The sequence below is a fragment of the Gorilla gorilla genome, chromosome 9 (genome assembly GCF_029281585.2).
Source record: "Gorilla gorilla gorilla isolate KB3781 chromosome 9, NHGRI_mGorGor1-v2.1_pri, whole genome shotgun sequence".
In the NCBI taxonomy this organism is placed as follows: domain Eukaryota; kingdom Metazoa; phylum Chordata; class Mammalia; order Primates; family Hominidae; genus Gorilla; species Gorilla gorilla.
The window spans coordinates 7,392,425-7,416,846 of NC_073233.2; the positions used below are offsets into that span (position 1 = coordinate 7,392,425).

General features: G+C 49.2%; 1 protein-coding gene and 1 non-coding gene across 5 annotated transcripts in view; both read left to right on the plus strand.

Moving 5' to 3' along the window:
- The window catches only part of AP2A2 (adaptor related protein complex 2 subunit alpha 2), an 87,286-nt gene that overhangs the window by 21,573 nt on the left and 41,291 nt on the right, over window positions 1-24,422 (plus strand). For 2 of the 4 annotated variants that reach the window (XM_031015829.3, XM_031015828.3), the window contains exons 2-3: window positions 12,685-12,753; window positions 22,838-22,980. In XM_031015829.3, coding sequence (XP_030871689.1) covers window positions 12,685-12,753; window positions 22,838-22,980 — 212 coding nt within the window. Of the gene's footprint in view, window positions 1-12,684; window positions 12,754-22,837; window positions 22,981-24,422 lie in introns of those variants that run through there. The other 2 variants (XM_063710866.1, XM_055355785.2) reach the window with 2 other exon arrangements.
- On the plus strand, window positions 1,572-1,676 carry LOC115936333 (U6 spliceosomal RNA). The gene has a single exon (XR_004071833.3). It is a non-coding gene; the product is annotated as a U6 spliceosomal RNA (small nuclear RNA).

Sequence of the window (24,422 nt, forward strand, 5' to 3'; positions counted from 1 at the left end):
CAACCTCCCTTATAATACATACTGAAAGGAATGTCTCAGGCTGGAATGAAAGGACACTAGGTGGTAGAATACGTGAGGAAATAAAGAACAACGGTGAAGACAGCTACATATGTCAAGTTAAAAGACAATGTAAGTGGACTTTTGTAACTTTTAGTCTCCTGTCTTTTTTTCTTTTTTTTTTGAGACGGAGTCTCCCTCTGTCGCCAAGGCTAGAGTGCAGTGGCACCGATCTCGGCTCACTGCAGCCCCCACCTCCCGGACTCAGGTGATTCTCCTGCCTTAGCCTTTTGAGTAGCTGGGATTACAGACTCCCGCCACCAGGCCCAGCTAATTTTTGTATTTTTAGTAGAGACAGGGTTTTGCCATGTTGGTCAGGCTGGTCTCGAACTCCTGACCTCAGGTAATCCACCTGCCTCGGCTTCCCAAAGAGCTGAGATTACAGGCGTGAGCCATTACGCTTGGCCCCTATCTGCCTTAAAAGAGAACTGTACAAAGTAATAATTATAAAGCTGTTTTGATAGGCTTATAACATTTAAAGGTGTAATTTGACAATTACAGCACAAAAGAGAAGTGAGGGAAGAGCTTTATAGGAGCAACATTTCTCCGTACTATTAGAATTAGGTTTGTATTAATCAAAACTGGATTGTTTTAAGTTAAGGTGCTGATTGGCTGGGCGCGGTGGCTCACAGCTGTAATCCCAGCGCTTTGGGAGGCCGAGGTGGGCGGATCACTTGAGGTCGGGAGTTCGAGACCAGCCTGGTCAACATGGCAAAACCCCGTCTCTACTAAAAATACAAAAATTAGTTGGGCATGGTGGCGTACTTGGAGACAGGCCAGATGTAGTGGCTCATGCCGCCTGTAATCCCAGCGCTTTTGGGAGACCAAGGTGGGAGGGTTTCTTAAAGCCAGGAGTTCGAGAGCCTGGGCAACAAAAGTGAGACCCCTGTCTCTACAAAAAAAAATTAGCCAGGCCCAGAGATGTGCCCTTATAGTCCCAGTTACTTGGGAGACTGAGACAGGAGGATTGTTTAGCCTGGAAGTTTGAGGCGCAATGAACTATGATCACACACCCCTGCACTCCAGCCTGGGTGACAAAGCAAGACATTGTCTCTTAAAAAAAACTTGGAGATAAATGCAAATAAAAACACAGCATTCCAAAAATTATACACTGCAGTGAGAGCAGGACTTGGGGGAAATTTATAACTGTAAATACCTCCATTAAAAAAGATCTCAAATCATTAACCTGTGTTTCACCTTAAGACACCAGAAAAAGCACGAACAAAACCTAAAACAAGAAGGAAGAAAATAGCAAAGATGAGAGCAAAGACTGGTTATTTGAAAAGATCGTCAAAATTGGCAAACTTAGTGAGACTGAGATAAAAAGAAGACTCAGATTGCTAAAAGCAGGAATGAGAGGGGAGATGATTATTCACCTTACAGAAATAAAGAGGATTATAAGAGAATTCCATGAATAATTGTGTAACAAAATATTAGATAACTTAGTCGAAATAGACAAATTCCTAGAAAGTCGTGACCGAAGCTAACTCAAGAAGAAATAGAAAATTTGAATAGTAGCTCACTTTGGCAACACATATACTAAAATTGGAACAATACAGAGATTAGCATGGCCCTTGTGTGAGAATGACACACAAATTTGTGAAGCATTCCATAAAAGAAAACCCAAATAGACTTAAATAATAAGTAAATAGATTGAATTAATAATTTAAAAACTTGTCACGGCCGGGTGCAGTGGCTCATGCCTGTAATCCCAGCACCTTGGGAGTCTGAGGCACTCGGATCACTTGAGGTCAGGAGTTCTAGACCAGTCTGGCCAATTTGGTGAAACCCCGTCTCTACGAAAAATACGAAAATTACCCAGGTGTGGTGGTGCACACTTGTAATCCCAGCTACTTGGGAGGCTGAGGCAGGAGAATCTCTTGAACCCAGGAGGTGGAGGTTGCAGTGAGCCAAGATCGCACCATTGCATTCAAACCCGGGCAACAAGAGCGAAACTCCATCTCAAAGGAAAACCCAAAAACTGAAAAACAAAATCTTGTCACAAAAATAAGCTCTGGGCCAGGTGGCTTCTCTAGAAAAGTCACACTTACTGAGCTTGTCATTATTTGAGTTCTACCAAACACTTAAAGAATTAATACCAGTCCTGGCCGGGTGCAGTGGCTCATGCCTGTAATCCCAGCACTTTGGGAGGCTGAGGTGGGTGATCATTTGAGGTCAGGAGTTCAAGACCAGCCTGGCCAACATCTGTACTAAAAATGCAAAAATTAGATGAGTGTGGTGGCACGCACCTGTAGTCCCAGCCACTTGGGAGGCTGAGGCAGGAGAATCGCTTGAAACCGAGAGGCGGAGGTTGCAGTGAGCCGAGATCACGTCACTGCACTCCAGCCTGGGCGACAGAGAGAGACTCTGTCTCAAGAAAAGAATTAATACCAGTCCTTTACAAACTCTTTGGAAAAATAGGAGGGAATACTTAACTCATTCTATAAGGCCAGTATTATGCTGATACCAAAACTAGACAAAGACATGACAAGAAAGGAAAATTACAGGCCATTATCATGAGTATAGAAACAAGAATCTTCAACCATATGCTAGCCAGTTGAATCCAGCAACAACGTATAAAAAGGATTATGCAGGCCGGGCGTGGTGGCTCACACCTGTAATCCCAGCACTTTGGGAGGCCGAGGCAGGTGGATCACGAAGTCAGGAGATGGAGACCAGCCTGGCCAACATGGTGAAACCCCGTCTCTACTAAAAATACAAAAATTAGCTGGGTGTGGTGGCATGCGCCTGTAGTCCCAGCTACTCAGGAGGCTGAGGCAGGAGAAGTGCTTGAACCCGGGAGGCGGTGTTGGCAGTGAGCCGAGATCACGCCACTGCACTCCAGCCTGGGCGACAGAGAGAGACTCTGTCTCAAAAAAAAAAAAAAAACAGGTTTATACACCAGATTCAAGTGAGAATTGTCCCAGGAATGCAAGGTTGGCTTAACATCTGAAAATCAATCAATGTAATACTTCATATTAATACCATAAAGGACAAAAAAATGCCTGGTCATCTCCATAGATGCAAAAAAGAACAGGATTGGAAGATTCACATGCTGATTCCAAAACTTAATACACAAATGATTAAGACAGTATAATACTAGTATAAGGACAGATACATAGATACTGAGATAATAATATTGAGAGTACAGAAGTAAACCTTTACATTTGTGGTGAATTGATTTTCAGCAGGAGTGCCAAGATAATTCAATGGTGGGGGAAAAGAATAGCCTTAAACAAATGGTGCTGGGATGACTGAATCTCCATGTAAAAGTATGTAAATGGACTCCTACCTTACACTATGCACAAGAAATAACTCCATGGATCATAAACCCAACTGTAAGCTAAAACTATGAGACTCCTACCAAAAAAACATAGGAGTAAGTTTTTGTGACTTTGGTGTATGGTTTTTTTCTTTTTTTTTTTTTTTTTTTTGTGACAGAGTTTCGCTCTGTCACCAGGCTGGAGTGCAGTGGCGTGATCTTGTTTCACTGCAACCTCTGCCTCCCAGGTTCAAGCGATTCTTTTGCCTCAGCCTCCTGAGTAGCTGGGGCTACAGGCCTGCACCACCATGCCCAGCTAATTTTTGTGTTTTTTGTAGAGATAGGGTTTTGCCGTGTTGGCCAAACCCCATTCTCTTGCCTCGGCTTCCCAAAGTGCTGGGATTACAGGTGTGAGCCACTGTGCCTGGTCTGGAATATGATTTCCTAGGTGACAACAAATGTGCAAATGACAAAAAAAAAGTTAATGTGGACTTCATAACGTGTGCTACAGAATACTATTTAGAAGGTGAAATGGCAACCTGAGAATGAGAGAAAATATTTGAAAACCGTGTACCTGATAAAGGGCTTGTTATCTAGAATATATAAAAAACTTCATGAAGACAACTAAATTAAAAAATTGATGAAGTGTTAGGGGCCGCGGGTGTGGTGGCCATACCTGTAATCCCAGCATTTTGGGAGGCTGAGGTAGGTGGATCACCTGAGGTCAGGAGTTCAAGACCAGCCTAGCCAACATGGTGAAACCCCGTCTGTACTAAAATACAAAAATTAACTGGGTGTGGTGGTGTGCACCTGTAATCCCAGCTTCTTGGGAGGCTGAGGCACAAGAATCACTTGAACCTGGGAAGTGGATGTTGCAGTGAGCCGAGGTCATGTCACTGTACTCCAGCCTGGGTGACAGAGTGAGACTGCATCTCAAAAAAAAAAAAAAAACTGATGAAGTATTAAAATATACATTTCTTCCAAATAGATTTACGAATGTTCAATAAGCATATAAAAGCTATCAGAAAAATGCATATCAAAATCACAATGAGATACTGCATCACACTTACCCAGATGGCTGTAATAAAAAAGATGAGGCCAGGCACTCCCAGCTGTAATTCCAGCACTTTGGGAGGCCGAGGTGGGTGGATCACCTGAGGTCAGGAGTTTGAGACCAGCCTGACCAATATGGTGAAACCCCACCTCTACTAAAAATACAAAAATTAGCTGGGCGTAGTGGCAGGCACCTGTAATTCCAGCTGCTTGGGAGGCTGAGGCAGGAGAATTGCTTGAACCCGGGAGGTGGAGGTTGCAGTGAGCCGAGATCGTGCCACCGCACTCCAGCCTGGGTGACAGGGCGAGACTCCGTCTCAAAAAAAAAAAAAAAAAAAAAGTGTGAGTTTATCCTTGGTAATGGGCACAGTAGCTTCTCGTGGCTGGACCAGTGCTTTGCTCCTTATTTCACACTTCTCATCACAGCTCTTTCATTGATGGCACACCCATTTGAAGAAGAGAAACCGAGGCAGGTTGCGGTTAAGTTGATAGCCCAGAGTCACGTAGCTAGTAAAACATGGAGTGACGTTCCAGTCCAGGCCTGATTTCAGAGTTTGCTTGGCTGACTGCTGTGCTAACCACCTTAATAGTAATTTTAGCAATTATAGCTTCCTTCAAAAATTCTTGGGCTTGGTCAGTTTTGGGCTTTTGGGTTACTCGGCGGAATCACTTTATTTGAGACAGAGTCTCACCTTGTTGCCTAGGCTGGAGTACAGCGGTGCTGTCCTGGCTCACTGGAGTATTGACTTCCTGGGCTCAGGTGATCCCCCCACCTCAGCCTCCCTAGTAGCTGGGACCACAGGCATGCACCACCACACCTGTCTAATTTTTTTAAAAATCATTTATGGAGACCAGGTCTCCCTATGTTGCCTAGGCTGGTCTCGAGCTCCTGGACTCAAACAGCTCTCCCACTTCAGCCTCCCAAGGTGCTGGGATTATAGGCGTGAGCCACTGTGCCCCGTCTGAAATCACTTTATATACAGACTAAAACTCTGTAGACCAAGTTTTGCTGCACATTGCAAGGACAGAAGATTTTGGTACTTTGGTATTTTATAATCATCTGTCATAGGCTCCTTTACTATTTGTTGTGGAACTTGGGCTGTTCCCAGAATACTAATCCTCTCTGTTGATTAGTTCAGCCTGTAAACAAGAAATCATTAACCAGCATGCTGTTCCTGAAGAATGACCAGGGACAATAATTGTAAAAATTCAAGAGCTTTTATCCAAGCCTGCCCCTATAGAGTGTGTTCTTTGCTACTTCATGGAATGCAAATTATAACTTGCTTTTGCCAGTAGCTATGGCATGTCCAGGTTACTCATTAGCCACCAGAGCTCCTAAGTTCACTGCGAGAATTCCCTGATGCAAGTACAGTACCCTTAGTGCTGATGGGCTGGCTGCAGTTCAGACAGGAACAGTGCAGGATGACTGTGGCCAGCGTCTCTTTAACAAAGATCAGACTGTGTGTGGGGCTGGGCTTGTTGCTGTGGGTCAGTTACTCTTTAACAAAGATCAGACTGTGTGGCTGGGCTTGTTGCTGTGGGTCAGTTACTCTTTAATGAAGATCAGGCTCTGTGTGTGGCTGGGCTTGTTGCTGTGGGTCAGTTACTCTTGCTCATGCTTTACCCTTTCAGAATTCAGCTCCTCCCCGCTTCTCCTCAAGCTAATTTATCTAAAAAGATAAGATTTTTTGCTAGATCTGTTCCCGGCACGGTGGGGTGGTTGAAGTTCTCCTGTGAGGCCGCCTGCCTTATGGAGATCAGTGCAGTGTCAGTGGCACGAATTGGCGCCTGGCCAGGAGCACGCTCTGCTCCTTTACAGGAGAACCCCTGACAGGCACTGGAGGGCTCAGATTGTTACCTGCGTCCATCATGACTGCGGGGGTGCTGCGTTGATCATGCAGCTTCTACTAGAGCATTTTTGGTAAATTTAGGACATGGTAGTTGACTTGAATGTGTCAGTCTTGCCTGCAGGTCATCATCCGTCATCTCAGCCATGGTCGTGCTGGATTGTCTTTCTTGTTTTTGAGACAGGCTCTCTCTGTGTCACCCAGTCGCCCAGGCTGGAGTGCAGTGGTGTGATCTCGGCTCACTGCAACCTCTGCCTCTCGGGTTTAGGCAATTCTTCCACTTCAGCTTCCCCAGTAGCTGGGATTACAGGCGCACACCACCATGCCCAGCTAATTTTTGTGTTTTTCCCAGAGACAGGATTTCACCATGTTGCCCAGGTTGGTCTCAAACTCCTGACTTCAAGTGATCCACCTGCCTCAGTCTCCCAAAGTGCTGGGATTATAGGCGTGAGCCACTGCGCCTAGCCTGAATGCGTATTTTTATGTGAACTTAGTTTTCCTGAACGGTCAGAGGAGGCATGGCCTGGGTGGCTTTTCTACCGTAAGAGCCCCCCGCCTCGATTGTCTTCACACAGTGGCCTGCCTGGCAGCTGCAGTTGGAAGTCCCTGGCTCCGTCCTGGCTCCGTCTGCCTGCTGTCCCTGCACCTCCCCTTTTCCCTGCTTTTGTGTTGTCTCTGCTCAGTAGGGGCGCTGGGCCAGGTCACTCCATCCCTGGTTCTTGCATCATGCTCAGCCCTCTGTGGATACTGGGGCTGCTCAGGCTCTCCTGTCCTCAGGTCTGGCCGAGATGTGACACTACTCTTCTCTCTACCTTCTCTCTCTTTTTTTTTTTTTTGAGATGGAGTCTCGCTCTGTTGCACAGGCTGGAGTGCAATGGCGCGATCTCGGCTCACTGCAACCTCCGCCTCCTGGGTTCAAGCGATTCTTCTGCCTCAGCTTCCTGAGTAGCTGGGATTGCAGGCGCCTGCCACCATGCCTGGCTAATTTTTGTATTTTTAGTAGAGACGGGGTTTCACCATGCTGGCCAGGCTGGTCTTGAACTCCTGACCTCAGGTGATCCGCCCACCTCAGCCTCCCAAAGTGCAGACGTGAGCCACTGTGACTGGCCTCTCTACCTTCTCTTGCACAGACATGATGCCGTGAGGTTGTACGGCCGTTGGTGGCTTTCCTTTTGAGGGAGCTGGAGCTCAGAGGCACAGCAGAATGAGTCAAAGGCTGCACTTGGATTCCCGCCTCGCTTGGATTCCCACCTCACGTGCTGGCCCCAAAGTTCACTCTTGTCATCACCCTTCATGCTTCTCCCCCTCCTCAGGGGCTGGCCTGCCCTCGTTTTAAAGTGTGTGTGTATGCGTATATTTGTATTTATGCATGTGTGTGTACATGTGTGTATTTGTGTGTGTGTGTGTATGTGTATTTGTGTTTATGTGTATGTATGTATATGTGTATATATGTTGTATTTGTGTTTATGTGTATGTATGTATATGTGTATATATGTTGTATTTGTGTTTATATTTGTGTATATATGTTGTATTTGTGTTTGTGTACGTGTGTATTTCTGTGTATCTGTGTATTTGTATTTATGTGTGTTTGTAAATGTGTGTATATGTATATTTGTGTGTGGCGCGTACATTTGTGTATTTGTGTGTATTCGGTTTATGTGTGCTTGTACGTGTATTTGTGTGTATATGTGTATTTGTGTTTGTATAAATGTGTATTCATGTGTGTTTGTAAATGTGTGCATGTGTGTATTTGGTGTGTATGTGTGTGTATTTGTGTGTGTGTGTGTGTGTTGAAAATTGGGCAATTAAAAGCAAGGTGTGGATGGGAAGCTGGAACTTGACTCCGTTTCTGTCCCACAGAGGAGGGGGGTTAACTGCCTGTTTCTCCTGGTGGTTACCTCTATAACTCTACATTATGTGCTGTTCGTTTTAGTTTGTGGTTTCACAACCTTATATAAAATCTGTAGATTCCGTTTAGGAAAGTTGATTTAACTCATGTAGTAGTATTTCCTCTTTCTCCTGCCCCCAGGTTTTTAGTATTTCTGCTTTAGATCTGAGCTCTGTTGATTCTGGACAACATAAGTTCCCCCTCAGAGTGGTTTCTTTCCCTGGTGTTTGGGTGGGTAAAGTAGAGGGCACAAGCCAGGGAGAGAGCGCAAGGTCCCCTGTTGCAGACTTAATAGCACAGATCTGTGTACACCTTTGTGAGAAGCACACATGTACACACACAGTGGCATGCACACGTAGGCACACGCACACTGGCACACCGCACCCAGTGCAGAGTGCCTCACCCATGCGCAGTCCCAGCTGTGTGAAGCTGCCTGCAGGCTTTGTGTGGCAGAAGCTCCCAAGACACTGTTTTCGTGACTCTTTCAGCCAAGTCCAAAAAATCTGCCATCCTGGGGGGCATCAGACTGCCAGCATCCTCCTGTACCTGCTGTCCTGCTTTCTTGTGGAGCCGTCCGCTGGTCAGCCATCATACAGAGAGGAGTGGGGATGCTGAGACACTGGGCAGCCTGCCCAGGGGTCACTGCTGTGAGCAGCTTTCAGGGCTGGGAAGAGAGACTGACTGGGACAGGAGGTTTGGGTGTGTCTGTGTTTTGTTAAAGGTCCCCTGAGGGCAGAAGCTGTTGTGTTCCCAGCACCTGGGGCAGTGCTTGGGTGGGGGAGCTGCCACATAGGCACTTGATTTTCCTGTTCTGACCACCTGTCCATCTGAAGTTTTCTAGGGTAGGACTGGCTCAAAGGAGTGTTTGTTCGGTTCAGGAAACATTCAACCTTATTTATTAGCAAATGTGTAGTAAAAGACAAAAGATGTTCTGGAGGAGGGAGCTTGTCCTGTCGGGGAGGCAAGATCAGTTTTGGAAGCAGCAGTGGTGGAGTTCGGCCCTGTGACTGCGTAGGGCAGGGGTGAGCTCCTTGTCCTCTGATCTGTGCACACCAGGCCTGGCAGGGCCGCTTGTGTCGTGTTCTAATGTGGATGGATTGCTGCAGAGGCCTTTTACTTCAGCTGGAGATCCTTAAACCAAAGACTCACTTGAGAAGGTTTTTTAAATAGTCAGCTTTATTATTGCTTTAAAAAAGTGACTTAGGGCCAGGTGCAGTGGCTCACACCTGTAATCTCAGCACTTTAGGAGGCCAAGGTGAGAGGATTGCTTGAGCTCAGGAGATCGAGACCAGCCCAAATACCGTAGTGAGAACTTGTCTCTATTTTTTATTTTTTTTTTCTTTCTAGGGACGGAATCTTGCTCTGTCACCTCAGCTCACTGCAGCCTCTGCCTCCTGGGTTCAAGTGATTCGTCTGTCTCAGCCTCCCAAGTAGCCGGGATTACAGGCATGCCACCATGCCTGGCTAATTTTTGTATTTTTAGTAGAGACGGGGTTTCGCCACGTTGGCTAGGCTGGTCTCGAACTCCTGACCTCAGGCGACCCACCTGCCTCTGATGAGGCACCACCATGCCTGGCCATATTTTTAATTTTTTAAAAAATAAAAACTAAGAATAAAAAGTGACTTAAATGTACACAAAGTTATTTTCGCACACAACTCACCTTACCCTGTGTGATGAATAATTGTATTTTGACAGTGCTTGTTAAACGTGTATCCCTATTAAAATCACTTGTACTCTTTAAGCCTCAGTTTTCACGGCTGGTCCAGGTAGAGTTAAACTACACGTGGTCTCATCTCTCTCCCATGCCTGGCTTGTGACATACATGCAAGTGTTTGTTGAGCAAGGTCCCTTTAGCAATAGATTTAGCGTGTACTGAAAGTTTGATTGTCACACGTCTAATGTGCATTTTCCCTCTTTTGTACAATGGAGAATTCCCACATTTCATGGGTGTGAGCTGAAAAAAGACTTGAAGCTAATATTCCTCTGCTGTCCCACTACAACGCAGAAGACTTCTGTGACCCCAGAATATGTGGGGGTTTCTCCCCATCGGCAAACAAGCTATCAGTTCTGCAGCAGGCACCAGCGGGGTGTCCTCCAGCTTGATTCTGACACCGTCTACCTGGAGGTAGTGTCAGATCCTGCAGGGGAGTCCCAGGGCTACCCCCTACTTCTCATGTTAGCCTCAAGCCTCAGGTTGTGACCTCTGCTCGTGCATGACAGACTGTGAATGGACATCTCACGACCCCCTCTTTGGATTCAATTAGTTTGCTAGAGAGGCTCACAGAACTCAGGGAAACACATTTATTTGATCATAAAAGCTAGTATGAAGGGTGCAGGTGACGTGATGCGTAGGGCATGGTACCGGGCCATGGCCACTCCATGTCCCTCCAGGGATCCCCATGTGTTCAGTTATCCGGACGTTCCCCAAACCCTGTCCTCCTGGGCCTTTTGTGCAGACTTCATTGGATAGGCATGATTGACAGCTGTGTACAAATGGGACTGGACCAAAAGGGTGTGATCTAAACCCAGCAGGGCCTGTCTGTGCAGATTCTTCCCGGCCTATCTGTGCGGCGTTCCTTCCCCCGGGGTGTGGGGCAGGGCCCCTTCAGAAATGGTCTTGTGACCCACAGTCAGACAAGGTAGGTCAGAGAATTTATGGCCAGCTCCACGACAGAAAGGCTGGGGGTGGTTAGAGTCCCTTGTTAGTCTTATGGCCTGCCTTGGGGAAAAAATAACAAGAGCTGTGAGAGTTTTGAGCCAGGAACTGTAGATGAAAACCAGTATGTATGTGTAATATCAGAATTGGATATTATGCAAGTGGACTTGTCAGATTTTGTAGGAAAACCCTCATGTTCCTACCAACAACTGTTTGCCCTGCAGCGCAGACCTGCTCCCTGTATCGTAATCCCTCCTAGCTTCGTCTGCTTTCCTTACACAGCACATGGTGATTAAATAGGTGTACGACTGCTTGGTCAGTAACAGGCTTCTGCCAGACTGTGTCTTCCGTGAGGGTAACAGACACCATGTCTGTTTTTGCTCATCCTTGTGCCTTGGTGCCCAGCACCATGTGTGGACAGTTGTAGGTGCTCAGTGGATATTTACGGAACAAATGCATCAGTCCGTCTTTAAGGTTCCCTCTAGCTGTGGACCGAGTTGCCTCCGTGGCTCCACCCCGGTTCATATGCTGAAGCCCCAACCCCAGTGTGACTGGATTTGGAGATAGGGCTTTCAGGAGGCATTTAAGGTTAAATGAAGTCATAGAGGTGGGGTCCTAATCCTGTAGGATTGGTGGCCTTGTAAGAGGAAGAGAGAACGTGCTCGCTTCATAAGCATGCGTCAAAGAAAGGCCACGTGAGCACACAGAAGGTGGCTGTCTGCAAGCCAGGAAGAGAGCCCTCACCAGAAACCACCCTGCTGGTGTGTTGCTCACAGGCTTCCAGCCTGCAGGCCTGTGAGAAGATGAAGTGTTTCAGCCGCCCCGTCTGGGGTGTTTTGTCATGGCAGGCAGAGCAGACTAAGGGACCCGCAGCCCTGACATTCCGTCATTTTATGACCATGAAGAATTACAGATCCTGGGCATTGCTTTGAAATGAGACACATGAAATGGAAATGTGTCAGTTCAGGTATTCTGATTGCCATTGGGGATGGATAAGCCAAAAAGAAAGACTATTTTAAATGACTAGATTTGACAACAGATAGGTTGTAATGTCTGTCAACAGATAGACTGAATAGATCAGTCTTTGTTGCTTTGGACAGAAGCTAGCCTTTGGGCCTGTTGATGGGAGCACTCCTAATATTATTAATGATATTAGTACCTAACCGTATTTGCTGAGGACTTCTCTTGTAGGAGTGCTAATCCCATCATGAGGGCCCACCTCATGACCCCATCTGAACCCAGTCACCTTCCAAAGGTTCCATCTTCAGATACCATGACATTGGGGTTAGGGCTTCAGCATGCAAATTTTGGGGGGACAGAAACATTCAGTCCATACGGCAGGGGAGACAGGCTGATTTCAACGGGCACATGTGAGCTGAGTCTTGAAGGATGCGTGTTGTAGAGGCTGCATCTGTTTTGCGATTGCAGTTGATCGAGGAAGAAACTGTGGAGGTGAATTTATAAAAGAAAATTGAAAGCCTATAGTAGTAAAACTGTGTGCTTTTGGCAGTGGAAGTTGATTTTAGGAGTAAACCTCCATGTTATTAGCGGATGACGATTTATCATGGCAAACATCCAGCAAGGTATTTGAGTTCTGAGCTTGGTAAAGAGGTAGAGTTAGAAACGGTGCTGTGGAGCACCCCCTGGGTGCGCAGCGGCTGGCCCGGGCGGTTCAGGACTCGCTCCTTTGCTGTCCTGACCCAGGCACTCCCTTTCCCCTAGGCTCAGTCCCGGCCCCGGCCCTGCTGCAGCCCCTTCCTGCCGGCTCTGGGTTGGAGGCAGGTGTCTGCTTCGGCTTTTCTCCTGCCTTGAAACGGGGCCTCATCCCATTCGTGAGTTCTGAGTGTCAGTCTTATCAGGGAAGTGGTGTTTCTTTAGAAATCAATTAAAATAAAAATGCCTTTTTGTTCTTTTTTTTAGGTAAAAGTAAAGAAGCAGAAATAAAAAGGATAAACAAGGAACTGGCAAATATCAGATCAAAATTTAAAGGTAAGTATGTTTAACCTTTTCCATGAAATGTCCTGTTGTAAATTTTCTGTAGTAAGAACCCAATCTTTTAATACTGTCTTCTTTTCTGCCACACTAAAGTGAAGTTCTCAGTTTGTACAGTTTCTATCAGGGCCCTGTCAGAATTAGGAAATGGCATGTGTGGAGCTGGTTAGGTGGGGCGGCCCCTCCTGGTGTCTGGTCTTTTCCTGGAGCTGGAACAGCACTGGTCTAGTGCCCAGCTGCATGTCGCAGTATTAGCCACCAGGCCGGTGTGCTGGGGGTTCAGAGGACAGACACCAAGTACGGGAAGTGCTCTGTGTAAGGCGCCACCGAACGCCTCCTGCTGACGGTCCACAGGGACCTGACCCGCTCTCGGCGGACTGCCTCTCTGTGAGCCAGTGTGTGGGCTGAGTGCCTTCCCTGAACATCCTTACTTTGAAGAATTGTGAAGTACAGATTTAGTTTTCAGCCCTTAGGACATTTTTGAAACCTCAGTTCATCCTTCGAGCCTTAATTTTTCAGTTACTGTTTACAGATTTGCAACCTGGCTCACCTCCCTGAGCATACCTTAGCCACGGTGTAGCTGAAATTGCCCAGGCACGATGAGTCGGGGAGAGGGCTGAGCTTGACCCCTGTGGAACTGGAGGGACAGGCAGAACACAGCTTGGGGACTCCTGGAGTTTCATGGGATGGGTGCTTTTGAGGGCTTGAGAATGGATATCCAGTAGTTTCTTTTCTTTTCTTTTTTTTTTTTTTTGGAGATGGAGTCTTGCTCTGCTGCCTAGTGTGGAGTGCAGTGGCACAACCTTGGCTCACCGCAACCTCTGCCTTCCAGGTTCAAGCGGTTCTCCTGCCTCAGCCTCCTGAGTAGCTGGGATTACAGGTGTGTGCCACCACATGCCTGTAATTTTATTTAGTAGAGACGAGATTTCTCCATGTTGGCCAGGCTGGTCTCAAACTCCTGGCCTCAAGTGATCTGCCCGCCTCAGCCTCCCAAAGTGCTGGGATTACAGGCGTGAGCCACTGTGCCTGGCCTGGCTGATTTTTGTATTTTTAGTAGAGACGGGGTTTCTCCATGTTGGTCAGTCCGGTCTCGAACTCCCGACCTCAAGTGATCCACCTGCCTCTGCCTCCCAAAGTGCTGGGATTACAGGAGTGAGCCACTGTGCCCGGCCCAGCTGATTTTTGTACTTTTAGTAGAGACGGGGTTTCTCCATGTTGGTCAGGCTGGTCTTGAACTCCCAACCTCAAGTGATCCACCTGCCTCAGCCTCCCAACATGCTGGGATTACAGGCGTGAGCCACTGCACCCCACACAGCTGGTTTTTGTATTTTTAGTAGAGACGGGGGTTTCTCCATGTTGGTCAGGCTGGTCTCGAACTCCCAACCTCAGGTGATCCACCTGCTTTGGCCTCCCAGAGTGCTGGAATTACAGGCGTGAGCCTCTGTGCCCAGTGTGCACCTTTGTTCTTAACTGTAGAATGGGGAAACCAGTGATCTCAAGTTGGGTTCTCCAGGATGTGGACTCTGAAATGGGCTGTGTACAGAAGATTTATTCAGAGTGACACCAGTGAAAAGTAAAGGGCAGAAGCAGATGGAGATGTGGGTCTGACAGTCGCCGCCACCAGTGAAAAGTAAAGGGCAGGAGCAGATGGAGATGTGGGTCTGACAGAGTCGCCGCCACCAGTGAAAAGTAAAGGGCAGAAGCAGATGGAGATGTGGGTCTGACAGTCGCCGCCACCTGCCCATCAGGGAGCTCGGGAGCCCAGATTGCCGGCTGGAGGCGGTGGCACTGGGTTGAAAGGGCTGCGCCCTGGCACCCTCTTGCTCAGCTGTGGCTCTCAACCTGGGGGAGCCCGACCGTGACAAAGCCAGCCTTACTCTTGGCGTCACTGGGCCTTCACTGAACGGGATCTGCGTCTGCTGTGCTCATTGTGAGGAAATGAGGAAATGCATAGAAATTGCTTGAAAGGAAACCAGCACCCAGCCAGTGTGAATCCATTTTGTTATTGTGAAAAGAGTCCATGGCCTTCGGAATGGTGAAGATGAAATTTGAACGGGAGATTGTTATAGGTTTCCGAATAATCATCTAATTTGTTGAGGTGTAACTTCAAAGACTTTGCTAGGCTGTTAAATTTACACACTCTCTGGCCGGGCGCGGGGGCTCACGCCTTAACCCAGCACTTTGGGAGGCGGAGGCGGATGGATCACTTGAGGTTGGGAGTTCGAGACCAGCCTGGCCAACATGGTGAAACCCCATCTTTACTAAAAATAGATAAATTAGCCGGGCGTGGTGGCACATGCCTGTAAACCCAGCTACTCAGGAGGCTGAGGCAGGAGAATCGTTCTAATGTGGGAGGTGGAGGTTGCAGTGAGCTGAGATTATTGCACCATTGTACTCCAGCCTGGGTGACAAGCAAAACTCCGTCTCAAAAAAAAAAGGAAAGTGGGGGCCAGGCATGGTGGCTCACGCCTGTAACCTAGCCCTTTGGGAGGCCGAGGCGGGCGGATCGATTGAGGTCGGGAGTTCGAGACCAGCCTGGCCAACATGGTGAAACCCCATTTTTACTAAAAATAGAAAAATTAGCTGGGTGTGGTGGTGCGTGCCTATAGTCCCAGCTACTTGGGAGGCTGAGGCAGGAGAATCGCTTGAACTGGGAAGATGGAGGTTGCAGTGAGCTGAGATCTCGCCATTGCACTCCAGCCTGGGAGACACAGCAAGACTCTGTCTCAAAAAAAAAAAATTTTGTTTTATAAATTCTGTATTAATGTCTTGGGACTAAAGGAGACTTCATGCCTGTCTGGCTGTCCTAGATAGGGAAGGTGGCCCCTCCTACACAGTGATCTGTTGGCTTTTGTTGAGCACGCGCGTACCCTGGGTGGTGGCAGCAGACATAGAAGAAAATCTACTCCTTGTCCGTAAGAAATGTGCTGCCTGAGGCCTGCCCTGCCAGCTGTCGGTAGATGAGATGACTTAGAGCTGTGCTGTCCAATTTAGAAATAGAGTATCAGTCACATTCATAGGTCTAAATGCTGTGGCAGCCTCATTGAAAAAAAGTAAAAAGGAGCAAATGAAATTAATAATATATTTTATTTAGTTCAGTATATCTAAAATTTCGTTGTAATCAATTGAAAAAAAACTGGCTGGCACAATGGCTCACGCCTGTAATTCCAGCCCTTTGGGAGGCCGAGGTGGCTGGATCACTTGAGGTCAGGAGTTTGAGACCAGCCTGACCAACATGGTGAAACCCCGTGTCTATTAAAAATACAAGAATTAGCTGGGCATGGTGGCGGGCGCCTGTAATCCCAGCTACTCGGGAGGCTGAGGCAGGAGAATCGCTTGAACCCGGGAGGCAGAGGTTGCAGTGAGCCGAGTTCGTGCCAGTGCACTACAGCCTGGGCGACAGAGTGAGACTCTGTCTCAGAAAAAAAGACTAAAAAAAAAACAAGGTACCGAGTTATTTTATACCAGGTCTTTGAAGTCTGGTGTGTGTGTCACACTTAAGAGTGAGTCTCACTTTGTACTGGCTGTTTCACTTGCTCACTGACCGCATGTGGCATGAGGCTGCTATGTGAGCACTGCTGATTTAGAGCAACCCTTCTGCTGAAAACAATTGATCGATTGATTGATCTATTGATTTACTGAGACAAGATCTTGCTCTGTTGACCAGGCTGCCCAGTGCAATCACAGCTCACCGCAGCCTCAACCCCCCAGGCTCAAGCCATCCTTCCACCTCGGCCTCCCAAGTAACTGGGACCACAGGCGCGCACCACCATGCCTGGCTAACATTTAAAAAAAGTTTTGTAGAGATGGGGTCTTGCCATGTTACCTAGGCTAGTTTCAAACTTATGGGCTCAAGCGATCGGTCTGCCTTGACCTCCCAGAGTGCTGGGATTATAGGCATGAGCCACTGCACCTGGCCCCTAGGAGTGTGTGTCCACTCGTGGGTGGAGGTGGGAGGCTGTTAAACACCCGAAGTGCATAGAGTGGCCCCCACAACAGAGGCATCAGCCAGGGCGTCAGTGGTGCCAGGGCCAAGGAGCCTTGTCTAGAGGGATGATAGTCAAAGTCTGGAGACCCCCTTCCTCTGTGAACTGAAGGCCTCACCAGAGGGAATACCCATAGGGCAGAGTGAACTGTCAGTGAGCCAGTCCTCTTCCAGACTTGCTGCTGGGTGTCTTGACATGGGGGTGCTCTACACAACCTCAAAATGTTGGGAAGGTTACAACCAGGGAAAGAATCGATATCCAACAAAAATACCTTTTAAGAATGAAGCTACCCTGTTTGAGTAGGGCATCACGAACCATCCTGCTTCAAGGGAGCCTGCGGGTCTGACTGCAGCTTCACCTCTGACCTGGAGTTCTGGGGCTTCTCTGCGGGGCACCAGTCCGTATGCTCCATTTTAGATAATAAAAATTGGCATATTCTGGGGTGGGCAGGATCCGGGGTTCACCTGCAGATGAACAGGGCAGGAAAAGCTTGATGGGGTGTTGGGGGAGTCTGGTTGGCCTTAAAGGGAATTAATTTGGGGCCCTGTTCCTGAATTGGTAGGCAGCCTGCATGTAAGGCTGAAGTCGGTTTGGCCAGAGCATGGGCTGGAGTGCTACCACCCTGCTACGTGGTCAATGCCACAGTCTCACTTTTCCAATTTTTTTTTTTAATAAAATGTTGTGAACAACAACAACAAAAATGAAGCTAAAAAATACCTGCTGAAGACAGAAATGGAAAGAATTTCCTACCAGAAGGCCTGTATTAAAGGAAATTCCAAAGGAAATAATCCCAGATGGAAGCGTGGAGGTGGAAAGCATGGAACGGGCGGGAAATTAAAGGAAATAATCCCAGATGGAAGCGTGGAGGTGGAAAGCACGGAACGGGCGGGAAATTAAAGGAAATAATCCCAGATGGAAGCGTGGAGGTGGAAAGCATGGAACGGGCGGGAAATTAAAGGAAATAATCCCAGATGGAAGCGTGGAGGTGGAAAGCACGGAACGGGAGGGAAATTAAAGGAAATAATCCCAGATGGAAGCGTGGAGGTGGAAAGCACGGAACGGGCGGGAAATTAAAGGAAATAATCCCAGATGGAAGCGTGGAGGTGGAAAGCACGGAACGGGAGGGAAATTAAAGGAAATAATCCCAGATGGAAGCGTGGAGGTGGAAAGCATGGAACGGGAGGGAAATTAAAGGAAATAATCCCAGATGGAAGCGTGGAGGTGGAAAGCACGGAACGGGAGGGAAATTAAAGGAAATAATCCCAGATGGAAGCGTGGAGGTGGAAAGCATGGAACGGGAGGGAAATTAAAGGAAATAATCCCAGATGGAAGCGTGGAGGTGGAAAGCATGGAATGGGCAGGACAGCGGGAGATGTGTAGGTAACGCCAGTGTGTTGTGTCTCGTGGTCATGTCTGTCTGTGCAGTTTCTTCAGTAGTGCAGTGAACTTCAGAGAGTTGAAACCGTATTTGCTTGCCATCAAGAAGACTGTAGGCCCAAATGGCTTCCCCGTGATCTTTATCCTTTAATGAGGGTTGTTAGGTGTGACCATCTGATGTGTGGCCTAAGGTGTGGGGAGAAAAGTGTTCATGTCAGTCACAACTTCAGCTTTAAGGGAGTCTCTCCTCTGGGCTCTTCCTACCTCTGCTATGGTAAGGATGTGCTTTGGGTGGTGTGGGCCTGGAGCAGAGCCATGCACAGCAGGCCCGTCCAGATCTGACGGTGTTTTCACGGCGTCTCGACGGCGGCCCCGGCTGACCTGCAGACGCATGGGCAAGAAATCAGTGCTTATGTGCACCTGCCATGCTAGTGGGAGCCCAGGGGAGTTACTGGGATGTTCACGGGTGTGCCTTCCATCTTTAAGCCTTTAGAAAACAACTGTTGTGTTCTCATACTCTACAGAGACATGGTAGTTTCTTTCTTTTTTAAAGAGACAGGGTCTTGTTCTGTTGCCCAGGCTGGAGTGCTGTGGCATGATCCTAACTCACTGCAGCCTTGACTTCCTGGGCTCAGGTGATCCTCCTGCTTCCACCTTCTGAGTGGCTAGGGCTACAGGTGTGCACCACCACGCCCAGCAAATTTTAAAACTTGTTGTAGAGATGGGGTCTCGCTATGTTTCCTAGGCTGATCACTAATTCATGGCCTCAGGTGAACTCACCCACCTCAAGTGAATCCTCCCAAAAATGGTGGGATTACAGGCATAAGCCACTGCACCTGACTGGTAATTTCTTATTATTGATCATCTCCAGGAGTTTCCCAGGTTGTGCACATTAATTTGCTATATAGGCCAGGCGCAGTGGCTCGTGCCTATAATCCTAGCACTTTGGGAGGCCGAGGCAGGCAGATCACTTAAGCTTAGGAGTTCAAGACCATCCTGGGCAACGTGGTGAAACCCTAAAAATCTCTACTAAAAGTACAAAAAATTAGCCGTGTGTGGTTGCACATGCCTGTGGTCCCAGCTACTTGGGAGGCTGAGGTGGGAGGATCACTTGAGCCTAGGAGGTTGAGGCTCCAGTGAGCTGTGGTCATGCCACTGCACTCCAGTCTGGGTGGCAGAGGGAGACCTTGTCTCCAGACAAAACACTTTACTTTTTCTTTCACTTGGGCAGCCTGTTTTTCATTTTACCGTGAGTTTGCTTGATTATTAATTCATTGATGTAAAAGGCAAAGACTGAGTAACTGCCTTGTGCCACACACTGTTGTTGGGGCTGGTGTGCCTTGGTGAGGAAGTGGAAGGAGTTCCCACCCTGCCCCCGAGGGTGTGAGCCTCATGCAGGCTGTGGGGGTTGGAGAGTGTAGAGCCAGCAGTGCCTCTGGCTGGTGACCAGATGGCTGGTGGCCAGTCAGGGCACTGTCCCTCTTCCCAACTTTCAGGTCAAGAGAAGGCCTGGAGGCTCTGGTTCCTGACTCACTCTCCAGTTTATCTTATTCTACTTGATATTTTGTTATAAAAAAATACCAGGCCAGGCGTGGTGGCTCACGCCTGTAATCCCAGCACTTTAGGAGGCCGAGGAGGGCAGATCATGAGGTCAGGAGTTTGAGACCAGACTGGCCAACATGGTGAAACCCCATCTCTACTAAAAATAAAAAAATTAGCCGGGTGTGGTGGCATGTGCCTGTAATCCCAGCTACTCGGGAGGCAGAGGCACGAGAATCACTTGAACCTGGGAGGTGGAGGTTGCAGTGAGCCAAGATTGCACCACTGCACTCCAGCCTGGGCAGCAGAGCAAGACTGTCTGGGAAAAACAAAACAAAAAAAACCAAGCAGGTTTCAGTCATTATGAGGTAGACATTTTGTTACATTTTATCGTCTGTGAAGTCTGTGTGCATCTGATGAGTCAGTGAAAGATGGTGCTCATGAACCTGTGTTGTGACCTTACGTTGCCTCAGACACCTGATGCTCCGTGTGTGCTGTGCTGTTTCATTTTATTATTTTATTTTATTTTATTTTTTTGAGATGGAGTCTTGCTCTGTCACCCAGGCTGGAGTGCAGTGGCGCGATCTCGGCTCACTGCAACCTCTGCCTCCCGGGTTCATGCCATTCTCCTTCCTCAGCCTCCCAAGTAGCTGGGACTACAGGCGCCCGCCACCACGCCCGGCTTATTTTTGTATTTTTAGTAGAGACAGGATTTCACTGTGTTAGCCAGGATGGTCTCTATCTCCTAACCTCGTGATCCTCCTGCCTCAGCCTCCCAAAGTGCTGGGATTACAGGCATGAGCCACCGTGCTCGGCCCTGTTTCATTTTTATAATAACCTGCTGAGAAAGTTGGGCTCAGAGAGGTTAAGGAATATGTCTGAGACCACAAGACAAGCAAGTGGCTGCATCTTTCACACTGGAGCCCAAACTTAAATCGTGATCCTTTTATGGTTTAGGATGAGGTTTCCCAGCCATCTCTCCTCTGATCTGCACAAACCAAGGAGACAGATATTACTGTTATCCTCCGCCTTTTATAGCTCAGAATATTAAAGTTCAACTCAACATTTTGAAATTACTAGAATAAAAAAGTAATTCTAGCCCAGTACTGAAACCAGCATTTTGAAGACTGTATCAGTCTGGGTCCTTTCAGGAGGGATAAACTTCACAGTGGCACCTGCCGGGGGAGCTGGCAGGCTCACCTGCCACCTGCCCCACCGAGATGGGTGAGGGTGTGGAGCGAGCATTGCTGCTTGTTTCCTGTGGCCCTGGGTGAGGCCAGGAATCCACATGCTACCACATGAGCAGCGGGACCGAGCACTGTGGCTTTCTCCTCGCGCTGGCGACTTCCGCTGCCCCTCACGGTGCTTATGCAACAGGGGTGGTGTGCCCAGGGGAGTGCTCTGTGACATCTCTGGGAGGCCCAGAGGTGATCCTGCATCACCCTCACTGTCCAGTGGGCTCAGCTTCTAAAGGTGGGCCTAAGTTTCCCAGCACCCGGGAGCTCTAGAGCAGCTCTTCGTCTGGGGTCCCGCAGTAGCAGAGGCTGGTCGGCTCCTCTCGGAGAGAGCCTGTCTCCGTCTCCGCCCCTGTTTCCATCTCCGTCTCCATCCCCGTCCCCATCCCTGTCCCACAAAACTCAGCCCAGTCGGGCCGCTGGTCTTCTCCCCTGTCAGTTATTTTTTCCTTTGAGAGGTGCTTTGAGTAACAGGGAAGTCTCCGGAGGGAGGAGGAGGTCAAGCAGTATTTTTGGCTGTGGTTGTCCAAGGCGGCTTCCAGCGGGTGATGGAATCTGGGCTGGGTAGGAGACACGGTGCTGGGGCTTCCCAGTGGAGGGTCTCTGCTGCGCAGCCCGTGCTCAGCTGTGTGTGCCCTCCTGCACAAACAGGGCACGGAGAACGTGTCTGCTGGGACCCCTTGGGCACAGCTGACTGGCCGACTGGTGATGCACCGTTCCCCAGGAAATGTGGCCGGTCTGTATTCTACACAGTTGAGGTCGTTCATGGAGGTGTGAGCGCCCCAGCCCTTCATAAGAAGGGGGCCAGAGCGGCTGGCGCGGCTGGGCTGTCTTCCCAGCCTGCGTTCCTTCACGCTGTGGCAGCAGAGTCTCTGTGAGACTCGGCCTGCACAAGGCCACCTTTCCTGCTCGCCTCCACAGCCTGCTGGAGGCTGGCTCTGAGGGACACTCCCTCACCTCTCAGGTGGGATAGAAACTCCTGGCAATGCAGAACGGCCCTTTTTTTTTTTTTTTTTTTTGTTTGAGATGGAGTTTTGCTCTTGTTGCCCAGGCTGGAGTGCAATGGTGTGATCTCGGCTCACCACAACCTCCGCCTCCCAGGTTCAAGCAATTCTCTGCCTCAGCCTCCCGAGTAGCTGGGATTACAGGCATGCACCACCACGCCCGACTAATTTTGTATTTTTACTAGAGATGGGGTTTCTCCATGTTGAGGCTGGTCTCGAACTCCTGACCTCAGGTGATCCACCTGCCTCGGCCTCCCAAAGTGCTGGGATTACAGGCGTGAGCCACCGCGCCGGGCCCAGAATGGCCCTTTTTTTAAGGGTTGGTTTTATATTTTGGAATTTTATATTCTGCCAGTTACATGTTTTGAACCTGCCGTGCCGTGATCCCTTGTGAGGGGCTCAGACAAACTGCGATGAGGCAGAGAAACAGAAGCCCTAGGGGCCGTCTCATGTGGGCCTTGTTTTCATGACCAGCTGATTTGCCCTAGAATGGCTATGAAGTGGCAGATAATTTAGACTGTGTTCATGTGCCTAAATTAAACTGATTTCAAAGACAAGCTTGATGGTTGAAGGCAGGGTTTGCAAGTTCCATCACAGCAGGGCCCTCTGTGGGATTTTGGCTGGTCGGAGTGAGGCCCTGTGAGGGCCAGCTGGGCTGCACCTGCCCAGGGTTGTCGTGGGAGGGTAGAACTCTTGTTGCCAGATGTTCTGGTGCCTGTTTTTAAAAGGGAAATAAAAAACTTGGACTCTCATGAGTACCATGAGTGTAGAAAGGTTATTCATGCTCAGCAGCGTCTGCACTGCACCTGCCTGGGCCCGGCCACCCCTGTCCTGGAGGCTTGTCCGTACTGCCTGCTGTACTGCTGCACTGCCCTCTGCTCTCCCCTCTCCCCTGCCTCTGCCCGCCTGGAATAAAACCTCTTCCCCACCTTTTCTGTAGGTGACAAGGCTCTTGATGGCTATAGTAAAAAAAAGTACGTCTGCAAGTTGCTCTTCATATTTCTCCTTGGTCATGACATTGACTTTGGACACATGGAGGCTGTGAACCTGCTGAGTTCAAACAGATACACGGAAAAGCAGATCGTGAGTATCGCTGCAGGTGGAGGCGGTGGAGGATGGCGTGTGCCTGGCAGGACTGAGGCCCCGTGCCCGTGTAGGGCCGCTGCTTACTTCTCTACCCACAGCTGACGTGAGCGACGTGGGTCTGCTGCAGATGGAGATGCATGCCCAGTCCTTGTTAGCACCTACTGCCAACACCCTGAGGGCCCCCTTCCCGCCCAATCTGGGTGTTCTTCAGGAAGCCCTGATGCCCTCACAGGGTTCCTCCTCCTGCATGCGGTTTTCCTGATGAGGTGGTCATGCCTTTTCCTCCTTTCTTTGCAACCTCCCTTACGGCGAGTTTCAGGATGCCTGGTTGGTGTGGAGAGTGCTGCACACGGCCCAGCGTTTGATGTGGTTGGTGCTCTGTGCCCATGAGGTCGGCCTCCAGAGGAGGGGAGGATGTCTCCCTGACACAGTGCCTTGTTGACACACTGTCCCAAGTAGACCCGTCCCGTGGCCCCTTGGACAGCTTTGTTTCTGCAGTAGGCGCTGGAAGCACATGGCTGGGTCTTGGTGCGGAGGGTGCTCACCCCACCATCTCCCCAGCCCTTGCCGGGCTGATGCACAGTGTCCTGTCACTCTACTTTTGAAGGCTTCTTGGGCTCTGCAAGTTGAGCTGTGTAGTCTCTTGTAGTCACATTATTTCTGTTTTCCCTGGTGGTATAAAGTAATATTTTCTTCCATTTGTCAAAAAATTTAACTTAAGAGAAATTAAGAGAGACTGTGGATGTCTTGGGGTTTTGATAAGTATTGGTGTTTATTCAAGCATCTGTGGAGTGCCTGTGGTGCACCAAGCAGTGTCGGGGGGATGGGGGGTTAGCCTTGAGGACAGAGGCACAGGGACCGGAACTTGGGCCCCGCCCTTGTCCTGGGGGAGACGGGTGTCACGTGGCTCCACAGACATAGAATTGGAAAGGATTTGAGAGAGGGAGTGGGGGTGGGTGTGTGGAGCTGAGGCTGGAGGGAGGGGAACTTAACTGGGGGCTGAGGGTGGGAGGAGCAGGGCGAGCAGAGCAGGTGGTGCCTGGCAGTGGCCTGGGCGTGCAAGCGCAGGGCTGAAAGGGCAGTGGTGTTTGGCAGGGCGGGAGCTCCCTCGTGGCATCTTCCTGGGAGACGTGGGAGGCTGGGTACATCTTTAACCGGGGTGCTCAGTGATGGGCCTGGAGAAAACCACTGTTTCCCTCTGGGTGGGGAGGGTGTCACCTTCGAGGATGGCTGGGAAGAAGTGGCAGTGACACAGGACTGGGGTTTGCCCTGGGTCAGTGGGGGTGGCGGGGGGCGGCGTGAGGCTGTGACACAGGCAGATTAAAGAGTGGGAGGGAACAGGCAGCCGGGTTTCTGGAAATCATTGTGGCTAAAATCAGCCTGTCAGTGAAGGTTCCCGCCCATCTTAACTTGAGGATAGTGTGACGTCTGGAACACTC